At 35.6% G+C, this 16,519-nt stretch overlaps 1 protein-coding gene across 14 annotated transcripts in view; it reads left to right on the top strand.

Moving 5' to 3' along the window:
- Positions 1 to 16,519, top strand: part of DMXL2 (Dmx like 2) — a 173,291-nt gene that overhangs the window by 22,493 nt on the left and 134,279 nt on the right. For all 14 annotated transcript variants that reach the window (XR_013395581.1, XR_013395582.1, XR_013395580.1 and 11 more), the window contains exon 2: positions 15,652 to 15,777. Coding sequence is in view for 11 of the 14 variants with exons in the window: in XM_015142247.3 (XP_014997733.1) it covers positions 15,652 to 15,777 (126 nt within the window). In the remaining 3 variants the exon portion in view is untranslated. The remainder of the gene's footprint in view (positions 1 to 15,651; positions 15,778 to 16,519) is intronic.

The following is a 16,519-nucleotide window of genomic DNA, read 5'->3' as shown; positions in this document are numbered from 1 at the left end:
GTAAGGAATTGCTCAAAGAATGATCAGAGCGTGTCATAATGATACAGGAGCTAGCTTAAAGGTCTTCTACTGGCCAAGTCTGGGACAATTTGGGTATGAAAATAAGTGATAGTAGATTATAACCCTTTGAATAAGATAAAAATTCATGAATTTTTACTGATATAAATAAGTACACAAATAAGGAATGCTCTTCTTTACAGAGGGAAACTGACAAATGATGCAACAATGGAATTAGAAAATTGCCATTTGGCAGCCATCATAGTAATACTAAAACTAATGGATGAAAGTTTAGTAAGGAACAGGATATTTACATAATCTCAAAATTTATTCCCATAGTATACTTATTGATTATAAAGGAAAAGCAATATAGAGGAGAAACCTGGAAGATACTATCTGCATTCACTGTCCAAAGTAAACATCATCAGAGATGGGGCAAATTAACAGAAGTGCCTCCTGATAAAATGCAGTAAGAACGTTGCTGCATTTCTGTGGTATTCCTGTCCCAAGCCCATAACCTAAATCTAATTGAGAGGAAACATCAGACAAACCTGAATTTTGAGATACTCTAGAAAATAAATGGCCTGTGTTCTTCAAAACTGTTAATGTCATGAAAGACAAAGAAAGAGTGAAGAATTACTCCAGGTTAAAGGAGTCTAAAAAGACATGATAGCTAAACACTTAATCTGGAATTATCTTTTACTATAAAGGATACTATTGCAGCAGTTCAAGAAATCTAAATAAGCTCTATAGATAATAGTATTTTATCAGTATCCATTGCCTGATCTTGATAATTGTACTGTGGTCATATAAGATATTTTAAAGAGGAAATATTAAAGTATTAAGGAAGAAAAAGTAATCATGCCTGCAACTTGCAAATGGTCAGGAAAAAGTGTCTGTGTATATAGAGACAAGGATAAAACAGATGTAAAATATTAACATTTGGGGAATGTGGTATATGGTAACTTTTTATAACTTTGTATAACTGTATAACTTTACAACTTTCTGTAAGCCTGAAATTATGTCAAAATAAAAAATTAAAAGTAAAGGAAGTACTGTATCATAAAAAAAGAGATGAATGATAAATTAGACTACTTTAAAATTAGGAACTTCCTCAAAGATAGCATTAAAAGTGAAATGCAAGTTGTGGAGCTGGAGAAAAGAATTGCAACATCTATATTTGACAAAGGACTAGTGGCCGGAATATAACAATACCTACAAATAAATAAGAAAATGATAATAATGGATGAAAGATTTGAACAGGCCCGTCACGAGAAAATCTAAATGACCAGTAAACATTTGAAAAGGAGCCATAGCTCGTTAATAATCACAAAAATACAGATTGAAATCAGAAGATTCTATTACATACCTAACAGATTTGTACAAAATTACTAACTCTCACATATATCTGGTGATGGCAAGGATGTCCAGTAATGGGAATTCTCATGCACTGCTAGTGACAGTATAAATTAGTACAACTATTTTGGAAAACAATTTAGCATTAATGCCAAAATTTAAGATATACCTAACTTGTGATACATCAGTTCCTCTTTTGTGTATATATTCTAGGGAAATGCATGCACATATGTGGAATTTCCCTGCAAGAATGTTCAGAGCAGCATTGTATGTAATAGGCAAAATGCCTGTCAACATTAGAGTGGATAAATTGTGATACATACAAGGGAATATTAATAAGAAATGAAAATGAGTGAATCACAGTTACATGCACCATGGATAAACTTCTGACCTAATGTTCAGGGAAAGAGACAGAAAAGCATACAGTATGATTCCATTTACATAAGGTTCAGAGGGAAGGCAAAACTAAACCATTTTGTTTAGGCATGCATACAGAGGTGGAAAAACTACAAAGAAAAGTAAGGGGGTGATTCCCAAAAAGGGTAGTGGCTACTTTTGCTTGAGAGGGAGAAGTGTAATTTGGAAGGGACGGATGATCTTTTGAGTTGCTGGAAATACTCTTCTCTACTTGGGTGGTGGTTACGCATGTGCTCACTTTAATTTATTCTTTGCGGAGTATGTTTTAGGTACACCTCTAAATTTAAAACATTGTCTTAGTGGGTTTTGTGAGGGATTATATAGGTGCATGTTTGTCTACTATTTTTAATGAGAATCTCAAGGCTTTACAGATTAAAAAAATACAAACAAAAACTTATTGTCCATTTCTCTCTCTTTCCTCCTATCCTGGGAAAATATAAGCACATGTGGCAGGATCCTGTGTGTATTTTCTACCATGTTATGCCCTTCGTGCCTGGTCTAGCGTAACTGCTCAGTAGACATTTGTTGACTTAATGCTTAGCAGTTACCGTATTATAAATAGTTGCTGAATAAAGAGTTAAAATGGAAGTTGGGTGCAGTGGCATGCCTGTAGTTTCACCTACTTGGGAGGCTGAGGTGGGAGGATCACCTGCGCCTAGGAGTTTGAGTCCAGCTAACACATAGTGAGAGCCCATCTCTTAAAAAAAAAAAAAAGTTAAATGGAACTAGTCAAGGCAGATTACCTTAGTAATGGGAAATTTATTGTAAGGATATAGAAAAGGGAATAGAAGACAAATCTTCGAAGAATCTTGTAACACAAGTTGTAGTACAGCTGAGCCTCAGTTATCAGGGACTCATTTCTGTGGACTGCTTACTCTTCCTAGTGGGCTGTGTGGTCTCTTACAGTGTCTGTGCCTCTTTTGTGTACGGTCTATTAAAACTGGCTTACATGAAAATCACAACGCCTTGGCCTCTGTGTACATAAAGCCATTTTGGCTTTAGTGCCTGTTACTACCTGCTACATTTCTTGATTTTACTAGTTGAATATCTAGGAAGTAGAATCTGGCCCAATTCACTCTTTTAAGCCAGACCGCATCATAGCTTGCTGGCCAGCCTACAGCTTTTGGTATTCTTGGTCTTTGGAATCAAGTGTCAACCCCGGATCCAGTCAGTTTTATACTGTGGGTGTTGATCACGTGGTCTGCCAGGGCTGCCCTTTCAGAAGGACTGTAAATGGGGCACTTTTCTCTAGAAAGGCCTGTGAATAAGGTGAATAATACATTTGACATGATAAAGCATAATTTTTCTATTATGTGTTGTTCAGATTGTTCCCTTTTTTATTACTTTACATAATTGTGCAATAAACTGTTATTAATACTAATTGTGATCTTTGTTTGCATGTCTGGATGTTTTCTTAGGATCAAGTCCTAAAAACAGACTAACTGAATCAAAGTACTCTATTTAAATCTCTTTATAGTCTCCTAATTCACGATACCAATTTGTTTTCCAGAAAAGCTGTATGGTTTGATGCTGTACCATACTCTTGCTCATTACTTTTTCTATTCTTTATTAAAGGCTGAAAAAAGTACATTTAGCTATCTAATGCTGAAAAGCCTTGCAATCACATATTCTGGGTTCCAAGCGATCACAGATAACTTTAGTAACTCCTCTCACTATATATATCCTGTTTTGCTCTTTTCCTCCCAGCATTCTCACTGTACTCCTTACCCTAATTTCATGGCCAAATCCACATTTTCTTTGAAGCCCTGCTCTGTATATCCCTAATCTTTGTATCAGTTTTGCTTCTAGTCAGGGCAAGAGACAGATGTACTGAAGTAAGAGCAAGGTTTATTTTAAGATACACAATAAACCATCAAGGAAGGGCAATTGAACTTCAGAGTAATTGGAAATAGAAAGCTGGTAGGTAGTATCAACTGCTTTGTCTTAGGGGTTTTATGCATTGTTTTCTCATAGGTCTTTCTTGTCTTTGGGCATCTGATCTATTTGCTTCTGAAACTTGTGAGTTCCTCTTCACGTTGCACATGATTCTTAATGGTTGCCTTGTTCCTGAATGTGCATGACTTTTCAGCTCCACTCTTTCTGGTAACTCTGGGTCTTTTGGTTTAAATTTCCTTGAGTAGACTTTGATTGGCTTAGATCATCTTTTCCAGCTGGTTATTAGCCACCATCATTTCCAGATGGCTATTAGTCATTATTCTGGACCATCCTCTAATTCTGCCATCTGTGAGGAGGGAAAACGTCACAAAGTAAAGAACATACTGTGTCTGCTTACCTACAGCTCTATATAAAATAGTGCACACTGGATTATTTAATCTTTTGGAGACTTTTTGAAGCAAATTTGTGTACAGTCACAGAAATACTGTCTAAAAAAGGGGTCTCAAGTGATCTAGCTGAAATCTTTCATTTGACTGCTGAAGGAAACATCCATAGGAAGAGTGTGATGTACCCATTGTTATAGTGTTAGCTCCTCTAGATTCTCAGGAATATGCTCTTTCCATCATACTGAAGGTGTTGGAAGTTTAATTACAATTTAATAGTTTAATCATATTAAGCAAATTTTTTGGGACATTTACGACCATTTCCCTCAAAATACCAACATTTAGATTAAATGGTTTTCCAGAAATTTCCAATAGTTACAAAAATAATTTGAAGTTGTCATGAATATTACCTGTTAATGTTGGTATATATGACATAATATACAATTAACTTTAAAACTTTCAAATGTGAAATGTGTTAAGAACAAATTGAGAAACAGTATTGTGGCTTGGTGTGGCGGCTCACGCTGGTAACTCACAGCACTTTAGGAGGATGAGGCCTGTAATCCCAGCGCTCCTGGCCAGATCACCTGAGCCCAGGAGTTCGAAACTAGCCTGGACAACATGATAAAATACTGTCTCTACCAAAAAATAAAAAAAATTAACAGAGTGTGGTACTTGCATCTGTGGTCCCAGCTATTTGGGAGGCTGAAGTGGGAGGATTGCTTGAGTCTGGGAGGTGGTGGGTGAAGAGAGCCAAGATTGTGCCACTGCACTCCAGCCTAGGGGACAGGGTGAGACCTTATCTCAGAAAGAAAAAAAAAAACCCTAAACAATATTGGGTCATTTAAAAATGTTCTTTTTATTTCTTTAGAAGTAGCTATTTTAAAAAGTAGTATTTTACTTCATTATTTGTTACGAAGGCAATTGTTACATACTCCAAGCTTTTGAGAATAAATTTGAGGCTAAAAGGTGACTGTAGGTTTTTGTACATGTTGGCCAGGCCATGGGGCTGATTTTTACAGTATTGCTGTTATTTTATTTTATTTTATTTTATTTTAGAGATTTTTGACAATGAATACTTTGAATGGCTTATTCTTGACACTGACATATAAATAGTTATTAACAGTACTGACATATAAAATATAAGAGATAAGATTTTTGACTTCCACTTCTGGATCTACCTTTTATTGAGAATGTAGGCAAGCTGGAGATAGAGTTGGTTTTATAATGGTTAATTAGAGCAAATAATTATTGCGTATTTTGCTTTTCAAGGTCTCATTTTCCTTTCAGATATTACTACCACCAGTAAACAAAAAAACACATTTTTCTTCTTTATCAGAGGTATGTAAATAGACTTAGTTTGGACCAAAAGTATGTTTCTCTTTAGCTTAGTACTTAGAAGTTTGTTATAGTTCCATCTATTAGTAAATTATCAAAATTGGCGAGTTTTTTTTAGTAACATTAAATTACTCTTTTTAAAGTCTAAATTTAAAATTTTATTTTTATAAAGAAAGTTCTTTCTTTCAGGCCAGTTGCTGTTTTGGAGTAGTTAGGAAGAAATTTGAAATCATTTTGCCTTTTACCACTTACTCATAAACACTTAGAATGTTTTCTTAAGTTTTCTTCTGTTGTTTTTTTGCTGGCCATAGATTTTTGTTTTTACATATTTGTAGTCAAGCTCTGTCTTATGTTTCCCTCAACATACCACCCACAGCTTTGCTTTTTTCTACTGCTACTTGGTTAGATTTTGTTAATTTTGCTTTTTCTGATACAAGTTGTTTCTAAGAGGAACGGTCCCTTTGATTACCACACAAGCAGTTGTTATTAGGTTATTTCCAACATTTCCGTACTCATCATTGACTTATGTTAAACTTTTTTGCTCTAAGCTTTCTTCATGCTGTTTAGTTCCTTTTTCATGTGTTTATTTTGCTTATTCAGCACTCTCGAGTGGACTTTGGGCAGTTAGAATAACTGAATCATATCAGTAAAGTGTGTTCTCAATCATGTGGACAAAAGAACTTACTCAAATGCTACCCCTTCCCTGCTTTTCTTACTGTAGTGTGAACTTATATCTCAATGGTCGGAGTTTTATTTATCTTGGAATTGGCGGTGCCTGGTGGTGGGTGGGAGTTAATAATGGTAAGGGTTTGTAGGTGTGAAAAATTGCAGAAAGACAAATGGACCAATAATATGAATAGTCAGTTTACAGAGAAAGAAATATAAATGGCTGATAAATATATGAAAAGATGCTTATCTTCTAATAAAAATACATATTAGAACAGGGAGATGTCAGGTTTTGTTGGAATGGAAAGATTAAAACATTTGATAGTGACTGGGGTTAGTGAGTAACTGGAGAAATAGGTACTTTTATACACCTTTGGGCTATAATCTTTTTGGAAGACAATTTGCAGTTGCAATTAATTTTAATCACTGATCCAGCATATTATATCTTAGAATTTATCCTGTAGGGATTCTTGGACACATACACATATATCATCTATGCATACATGTTCATCGAAGCATTGTTTGAAATAGTAAAAGACTGGAAACAACCAAAATTATGGCAAAGCCACAACATGAAATATTAATACTGTGCAACTATTAAGAAGAATGAAGTAATTTCCTCTGTGCTGATGTAGAAAGTTCTTCAAGATGCATTGTTAACTAAGTGGAAAAGAAGTGGCAGAATTGTGTATAGCATGATCCCATTTATGTTAAAAGAAGATTTATAAAAGATATACTTTTATATATTGAACATTTCAGGAAGAGTTCATAGGTAATTATTAAGTAATTGCTTCCTGGGAATGAGGAGGGGTGGGGTAAGAAGGGTGAACAGGATGAGGAGATGACTTCATTTTCTTATATTTAATTTTAAAATTTAGTATATGTGTTATTTCCTCTATGAAAAAGAAAATCTTGTTACTGAAAACATTAAAATTAAACATTTTATGTGCCTTATTTACCTTGTACATGATTTCAATGGATATGTGACTTGTGAAATTTCTTGCTTAATCAGGAATGTATTTAATAAGGAAACCTATTTGTCCTTTTAGAAATTAATAATTCTGAGAGTATCATAAAGAGCTAGGATTTTAATTAGGTAACTAAAATGGAGAGAAGGAATGGGTGTTTTCTGGGAAATCTTTGTTAATCTGGGTTTTGTCCTCTTGGTTGTAAGATTTTTCGTATGTCAACATTGGCCTCTTACGACTCTTTCTGTAAGATCTCTTGGTGCAACCAAGTAACCATCAAAGCCCAGACAACCGTGTCTTCTTATTAGTTTTTTTGTTTATGAGCAAAGATACAGCAGAAGTGAAGAATTGAAATGTAATTAACCAATAAAGAGCAAAAAATTTGAGCAACAGAAGACAAAACAATAGAAAAATGTCATTAGTGAAGTGGAAAAAACAGTAAAGAGGGCTGAGTTTGAATTATAGTCATGTATTTACCTTGTGACTTAGAAATTTGATTAAATCCTGTGAAATTCCGATTTCAAAAATATTAAAGTGGGATTAATAACCAACTTCTAGGACTGTTGCAGTCTTGAAAGAAAGATTAGGAATATAGAATGAAAATAGTATAATATCCTTCACCCAGTAGGTTTTTAATAAATGGTATCTCCTTCTTGTAATTATTTTTCTCTCTCTCTTTTTTTTTATACTTTATGTTCTAGGGTACATGTGCACAACGTGCAGGTTTGTTACATTTGTATACCTGTGCCATGTTGGTGTGCTGCACCCATTAACTCGTCATTTACATTAGGTATATCTCCTAATGCTATCCATCCCTGCTCCCCCTACCCCACAACAGGCCCCGGTGTGTGATGTTCCCCTTCCTGTGTCCAGGTGATCTCATTGTTCAATTCCCATCTGTGAGTGAGAGAACATGCGGTGTTTGGTTTTCTGTTCTTGTGATAGTTTGCTGAGAATGATGGTTTCCAGCTGCATCCATGTCCCTACAAAGGATACGAACTCATCCTTTTTTATGGCTGCATAGTATTCCATGGTGTATATGTGCCACATTTTCTTAATCTAGTCTGTCATTGATGGACATTTGGGTTGGTTCCAAGTCTTTGCTATTGTGAATAGTGCTGCAGTAAACATATGTGTGCATGTGTCTTTATAGCAGCATGATTTATAATTCTTTGGGTATATACCCAGTAATGGGATGGCTAGGTCAAATGGTATTTCTAGTTCTAAATCCTTGAGGAATCGCCACACTGTTTTCCACAATGGTTGAACTAGTTTACAGTCCCATCAACAGTGTAAAAGTGTTCCTGTTTCTCCACATCCTCTCCAGCACCTGTTGTTTCCTGACTTTTTAACGATTGCCATTCTAACTGGTATGAGATGGTATCTCATTGTAGTTTTGATTTGCATTTCTCTGATGGCTAGTGATGATGAGCATTTTTTCATGTGTCTGTTGGCTGCATAAATGTCTTCTTTTGAGAAGTGTCTGTTCATATCCTTTGCCCACTTTTTGCTGGGGTTGTTTGCTTTTTCCTTGTAAATTTGTTTGAGTTCTTTGTAGGTTCTGGGTATTAGCCCTTCGTCAGATGAGTAGATTGCAAAAATTTTCTCCCATTCTGTAGGTTGCCTATCCACTCTGATGGTAGTTTCTTTTGCTGTGCAGAAGTTCTTTAGTTTAATTAGATCCCATTTGTCAATTTTGGCTTTTGTTGCCATTGCTTTTGGTGTTTTAGTCATGAAGTCCTTGCCAATGCCTATATCCTGAATGGTATTGCCTAGATTTTCTTCTAGGGTTTTTATGGTTTTAGGTCTAACATTTAAGTCTCTAATCCATCTTGAATTAATTTTCGTATAAGGAGTAAGGAAGGGATCCAGTTTCAACTTTCTACTTATGGCTAGCCAGTTTTTCCAGCACCGTTTATTAAATAGGGAATCCTTTCCCCATTTCTTGTTTTTGTCAGGTTTGTCAAAGATCAGATGGTTGTAGATGTGTGGTATTATTTCTGAGGGCTCTGTTCTGTTCCATTGGTCTATATCTCTGTTTTGGTACCAGTACCGTGCTGTTTTGGTTGCTGTAGCCTTGTAGTATAGTTTGAATTCAGGTATCCAGCTTTGTTATTTTGACTTAGGATTGCCGTGGCAATGTGGGCTCTTTTTCAGTCCCATATGAACTTTAAAGTAGTTTTTTCCAATTCTGTGAAGAAAGTCATTGGTAGCTTAATGGGGATGTCATTGAATCTATAAATTACCTTGGGCAGTATGGCCATTTTCACGATACTGATTCTTGCTATCCATGAGCATGGAATGTTCTTCCATTTGTTTGTGTCCTCTTTTATTTCATCAAGCAGTGGTTTGTAGTTCTCCTTGAAGAGGTCCTTCACATGCCTTGTAAGTTGGATTCCTAGGTATTTTATTCTCTTTGAAGTAATTGTGAATGGGAGTCCATTCATGATTTGGCTCTCTGTTTGTTTGTTATTGGTGTATAAGAATGCTTGTGATTTTTACACACTGATTTTGTATCCTGAGACTTTGCTGAATTTGCTTATCGGCTTGAGGAGATTTCGGGCTGAGATGATGGGGTTTTCCAAATATGCAATCATGTCATCTGCAAACAGGGACAATTTGACTTCTTCTTTTCCTAACTGAATACCCTTGATTTCTTTCTCTTGCCTGATTGCCCTAGCCAGAACTTCTAACACTATGTTGAGTAGGTTTTCTAACTCTTAATAAGATGTGCCTTCTTCTGTAGAAAAGTAGACATATTGACAGTGATCAAAACTCACTCCCAGGGAGAGGTGGGAGTTTAATAGTAACACTCTTGATATAGTATTCTTGGGAAGATTATAGTACTTCGTTAAACCTGTCAACATGCTTAATACACCTTCATTTATCAGGGTTTTTTTTTTTTTTTTTTTTTTTTTTTTTTGGTTTTTGAAGTTTAGACACATACCAGTAGTTATCAATGATCTCAAACTTTGACCCTGTAACTTCCAGGATGTTAAAACATCCAACTATTCTATAGTAAATGGCAATGTAATTAATCTATTGTATGCTGTAGTTTCATAGGAAATGTGGTCATGTTTGTTTAAGGTTTTTAAAAGTTTTCATTTTGTTACTCTCCACTTCAATTTATCTGAGACATAAAGGAAATTTGAGAAATTAGAAGTGTTTGTGGGATTAGAGTATTAGTTTTCTTTTCTGAAAATAATGTAGTTAAGACAATTATATATAAAACTAAAGTTAGAGAAGACTGAGTGAGTGTGTTATGCCTCTTCATACTGCATATTAAAAGTCCTCTTAACATGTCTAATACTCCTTATCAGTGCTTTTTTTGTCTTTTAAATTTAGACGCATCTGTCAGTAGTTGTCAGTGATCCCAAAGTTTGCATTGTTCATGAGGACATTAAACCCTCTAGAGCAGCGGTCTCCAACCTTTTTGGCACCAAGGACTGGTTTTGTGGAAGACAGTTTTTCTACAGCGAGTGGTGAGGGAGAGGGATGGTTTCGGGGTGATTCAAGCACATTATGTTTATCACTAGATTCTTATAAGGAGCATGCAACCTAGCTCCCTAGCATGTGCAGTTTGTAATAGGGCTTGCGTTCCTATGAGAGTCTAATGCCTCCACTGATCTGACAGAAGGTGGAGCTCAGGCAGTAATGCTCACTCACTCACTGCTCACCTCCTACTCTGAGGCCCAGTTCCTCATAGGCCATGGACTGGTGGTAGGAATTGGGGGCCCCTGCTCTAAAGAAAGCAGCAATATCTTTATTGTGGTAATAATACCACAGCAAAGAAAAGAAACACATTCACACAACTTTAAATACAATTTTTAGGAGTTCAGAGACCTACTGAGGCCATCTGTGACTACGTCTATTAGACTTCAGGTTGAAAACTTTTAGTTTCAATGTTCAAAGCAGAGAATACTTTTCTCTTTCCTAATAGGATGGATTTGGTCTCTAAGAATAGGATTATAACAAGTGAGGGTTAATATTTTTAAAGTTTTATTTTGGATGTAACAGCTTATGCTACAGAATTATCTCTTAGTTATGAATTACTAATATCAGCTAATCATTATCATCCGTTTAGTACTTTTATAAAACAAATCCTCCCACATGAATGGAAGGAAAACAGTTTTTCTAAGACCCTTCCTCTTTTCTTGGGCCTTCTCTGTGCGTAGGGACTGAACCATATCCTTGATTTCTAGATAAAGTGTTTTATAGGTCAGTACTGTTCGAAGAGCAGGACACTGGTATATTGTGCTCTGGCATAGGTCAGCTCTACAAAGAATCCAAGGAGGGATAATCCAGTCAAGCGATTCCATTTCTCCAGAAAAGGCTTGCTGTCCTTTTCCTTGCCTCTCTATAATAATCCTGTGACCTGTCTCCCACATGTGAAGAAGTTAGTTTACTAACTTTACTAACTTAGCTTAGTCAGAAGTATTTCATTTATCTAACACAAAGGAGCCCACATCCATACTCTCTGGGGTCAATTTAGTATTTACTTATAGTCTTAACGAGCACCCTCTTTTCCTCCTGCACTATACATTCTTCCTCTGGTAATACTGGATTCTGAAAAAGAATGGAACAAAATCACTTTTGATCTGTCTAAAATTGAGAGAATGGGAATCTTTTGAGTAAATTATCGCTTTTGTATAAACTGTTGGTCTTTACAGAATGCTTATTCTGTGCTCCATGATGTGGTAAATTAATTGGGATTACAAAGATGAACAGACTCCTTCTAGCACCAACAAGATCTTCATGGACTAGAGGTAGGGCAGTGCAGTGGAAACAGCAGGAACTTTACTGTGAAGCAAATGAATCCTCATTCTGTGAACTAGGGGAAATTACTTATCCTTTCTGGGCTTCAGTTTCTCCGTCTTCAAAAGCAGGCCTGTGAAGATAATGATAATTTTTGTAAAGATCCTAGCAAAACAGCTTGATCATAGTAGGTATTCAGTAAATGGTAAATTATAAGGAAGGCTTAGGTAGATTCTCTTCTAGTAGAACTTCTACATTTGTTGATACTGTTAGCTGAAAAATCAGTCAAAATCTCTCCCTCTTTTCTTAAGCTTATGAGGATAGGTTGGCCAAATTGTTAGCAACAAGACAGTGTCAGTGTTTCAACTCCATGTTCTTTGACTAAGTTTCTAAGTGCTTAGACTTCTGGAGCCAGACATTCGGTTAGAAAGACTTAATAATTTATTACACAGCTATTGATTGAGAGCTGCTTATGTGCTAGGTGTTGGAACTACAGTGGTAAACAAGGACAAGGTGAGGTCCTTGCTCTGATGAACCATTCAGTATAGTGAGAACCAGACAGACATTAAACATGCCTTAAAGCCGTTAAAATCTCATGGGCCCTCAGTTACAGAATACACGTGATTCAGTACTGACTGATTATATGAGTCCCTTTTTCTTCCACACTTGGGTTATTTATGCATTAGACTCTTTGGAAAATGCCCCTGTGCACTTTTTCAAGCTGTTAGTGTGCAATAGTTTAAGAGATTCCATTCTAGCATTAATCATGGTTATTATATAAAATGGTAGGCATTGCCTAACTCTGGTTCAACAGGAAACTAGCACCAGACATACGTTGTTCCATTTTGATGGGAATTACTAGTTTGGTAGGGGGGTTGAAACCATTCTAAACCTGTGGTCTTTAAACTTTCTATTTTTTTCCTTTTCTTGAGACAGGGTCTCACTTAGTCACCCAGGCTGGAGTGCAGTGGTGCAATCATAGCTCATTTCAGCCTTGACTTCCTGGGCTTAAGTGATCCTCTCATCTCAGTTTCCTAGGTAGCTGGGACTGCAGGCATGTGACACCATGCTAAGCTAATTTTTTGATGTTCTATAGAGATGAAGTCTCACTGTGTGTCCCAGGCTATTCGTGGACTCCTGGGCTCAAGTGATCCTCCTGCCTTGGCCTCCCAAAGTGTTGGGATTACAGGCATGGGCCACTGTACCCAACCTCTTAACCTTTGGTAGCTGTATAGTATTCCAATGTAATTCAGTAATTTATTTAACTACTCCTCACTGATGAGTGGTATAATTATTTTCAGTTTTTGCTACTATAAATACTGAGGCACTGAATGTCCTACATATATTTTGGCAAACTTTTATACATATATGTATATAAGTAGGGCAAAATAGGGACTATTAGGGTAAAATAGGGAATATTTGATCAAAAGGTATATTGTATTTAAGATTTTGATAGATATTGCCAAATTATTTTATCCATGCAGATTTTAATTTAAAGTCTGGAGTGGGACCGAGCAATCTGTGTTTTTGACAAGTTTCCTAGGTGATTTTGATGCCTCCAATTTGAACTATTGCCGGATCAGAAAAATGGAGTATAGTACACATCCTCTGGAAAACATCAGGCAATTATGGTTATCTAGGGAAGAGTAAAAAGCCTTTTCAGTGACTGAGCTGTAAGAGTGAATTTATCTTAAGTAGCAATTGCTAGGGATGGCCCATCTTTAGAGAAACAAAGTGTACTAATATTTATCTGGAATGCTTTATGTCTTTTTGATATATAATGTAGGGAAAAGAATGTAAAAATTGTAAGGACCTGAGTTTGAACACTTTGCATTTAGTAACTGTAATCTTGGGCAAATTAATGAACTTGAATTTTTCTTTATATAATGATAATATCTACCTTCCAGGTTTGTTGCAAAGATTAAAGAGAGAATGATACAACACTTGTTGAGTACCTCTTCTGTCTTCTAGTATTTTATGGCTATCTCTGTCGTGGCAGTTTGTCATTTAGCTTTAATTAGTAATTTACCTAGTCATCTCCCCATTAGAGTAACTGGGACCATGTCTTGTACTTTAGTGTTCCCAGTCACTAGCCCAGACTTGAGACTTGGTGCACTATTCTGTTACTTAAATGACTATGTACATTTTCCATTTTAGTGTTCATAAGTATCCTAAGAGACAAGTATTATTTGCTTCATTTTACCATGAGGAAATGCTCAGGGAACTTAAATAACTTTCTTAAGATAGCGCAGCATGGCATAACCAAAATTGAAAACTGTGTGTATGATTTCAAACTAGATAAAGTCTGTGCTTTTTCCATGAATCCACTTTGCTGAGATAATGACATAAGGCATGTTGGAAATTTTGAAATTGCTACTCAAGTGTAAGATGATTTTTGTTATTTTAATACTATACTTTAAAAATCAGCATGGTGATTGAAACATTTCTTCTGCATATACTCAGTATTCTTCAGTTTGGCTTTCGTGAATTCATGGTATAACCAAGTCTGCCTTGTCTGTAAGAATGTAAGTGATCATTTCCTCTTGCGAGTGATTTTTCTCTATTTTTCTTGCTTAAAATTCTGTCTTTGCTTTTCTTTTGGTGAACTTTTTGATTTTTATAAACACATGGTTTAAGATGTTTTATATAGTGGTTACGGCAGGATTTTGGTAACATTGGAAGTTTTAGTAGAAGTAATGTCTTCCTGTCTGGTCTTTATCTTCATTTCCGTCTTTCATTAGCAGCCTTATATGGACCCCTTCAGGGCATGGGTCACTGATTCGGATGTCATCACATGTCAGCCCTGCTATTGGATATCTCTATTTTGTAGGTCATAACCACATTGCTTAAGGGTGTGGAAGCAGAGAGGAAAATACCATTTCATAAGTTTTATGTTTATCTTGCTTTTAATGGCGCTTTTCTTTTGAGAATTGGGTTGTTAGGTTGTTTTGAATATTTAATCATAAATAGTTGGGAAGAAAAAGAAAAATGTCCCCACTCTCTGACCCTTATGTCATAAAATTCACAACGTTGCAAAACAGGAATAGCATACAGCAAGAAGTGTTGCAATAGGAAGAAATGTGTGGTTTTACTTATTAGAGTTGGACATGGGAATTTTCCCAACAATTTCTGTTTTGTAGTCTATTTCCAGACCATATAGGGATATTTGCCCAATATTCTATATAAATTTGTTCATTTTATGTTTTATTTGACTTTTTTTTTTTTTTACCTTTGGTAAAACAACTTTGGGTTGGTTTCCTTTCTCCCTCAGGCCTGATGATGTTGGGGATGGATGGTGGATGTTGGAGGCAGGCTGCGTTATGGATTCATTTGAGTCATTGATGCATTTAAGTTTAGCCATTGCCTTAGTACATGTAATTCTGCCTTTGTTGTTCATGTCTACTTCACTAGCTCTTTAAGGCATGTGGAATTGTGTTGGAAAATGCATGCCTGATTTCCATCTTGATGTTTCTAAAGTCTGGTTTGAACCCTGGGAACACAGTTGCAGTCTTCAATGTCTTAGTATTTTTAGATGGAGCTTTTATACTTTAGGGTTTACTGAGATGAACTTTGGAGAGAAAGTCTAAACAGAATAATTTATGACCTGCAGGAACAGAGGATGTCATGTTTAAGAACTGGAAGAACCCTTTTCCTGTTAGTAACAGTTGTTGAATGATAATGCATGGAGTGTCATCAGTTTTTTTTCATGTGATTTTTAATGTTCTTATTTAGAAATTGATATTCTTATATTAACTATTTTGGAAAATGTCCTAAGGTATACTTTATAATGGCAATAAAATCTAAGATAAAATATTATGTAATAAGGTTTCAAAAGTTATGTATCTTATATATTGTAAAACTTTTTTTTTTTTTAGGCATATGGATCAGGCTGTGATATTGTTATTTTGGCAAATGACTTTGAATGTGTACAGATCATTCCTGGTGCTAAGCATGGAAACATCCAAGTCAGCTGTGTGGAGTGTTCTAACCAACAAGGAAGAGTAAGGGATTTAATTTCTTTACTAAATGTCATTTAAAAATGTGTTTAATAATCTCAGAATATTCTCATCCTTTTATGCAAAGCTTGTCTAAAATTTCTTATGTATTGCTTGGGTGGCTGTTAATAGAAGTTGTAAAGCGATAGGTTTATACAGATTGTAAAGTGCCATTAAACTGATAATTTGACAGTTGTTCTACAGCGGTATGTATACTGTCTTCAAAGATCTGTAGGCCTTACAATCCTGTGCATACTGACGTTCTGCCAGTTACTACTTCTAGCAGCCATTAAGCCAGTAAGGGGAAGTAAACTTTTATCTTCTCTACCTAGCACCCCTTATATCCCTCATACTATAACATCAAAGTTGTATTAAGAAATTCTGCAAGTTGTTAATGTCTAATATCATGCTTGTCATATAGGAAGAGATTTGTAAAATCTGTTAGCATAATGAAACTTTTTTTGTTGAGTGAAGAGTCTTATAGTTCATTCAGGCTTTAAAACAGACGGTTTATTTTGAAATAGTTAAAATTTCATCATATGTACCTCTCCCACAATTTTCAAACATAATGTACATCAAATTTTGGTTGCATGTCAATATGGCATGTTTGCTGTATACTCCAGCAATTCAGTAAGGCCAATTTTATGTAGCCGAGTTGAATGTCTCTACAAGAACAGAGAAATAAGATTTTTACCTATAGTCATTGTAATAGTTTAAACTATTGTAGTGTTCTAGAAATTGTTCTTTA

This window comes from Macaca mulatta, chromosome 7 (genome assembly GCF_049350105.2).
Source record: "Macaca mulatta isolate MMU2019108-1 chromosome 7, T2T-MMU8v2.0, whole genome shotgun sequence".
Lineage (NCBI taxonomy): Eukaryota > Metazoa > Chordata > Mammalia > Primates > Cercopithecidae > Macaca > Macaca mulatta.
The sequence above is the reverse complement of the archived record's forward strand: the minus strand, read 5'-3'. Positions and strand labels throughout refer to the sequence as shown.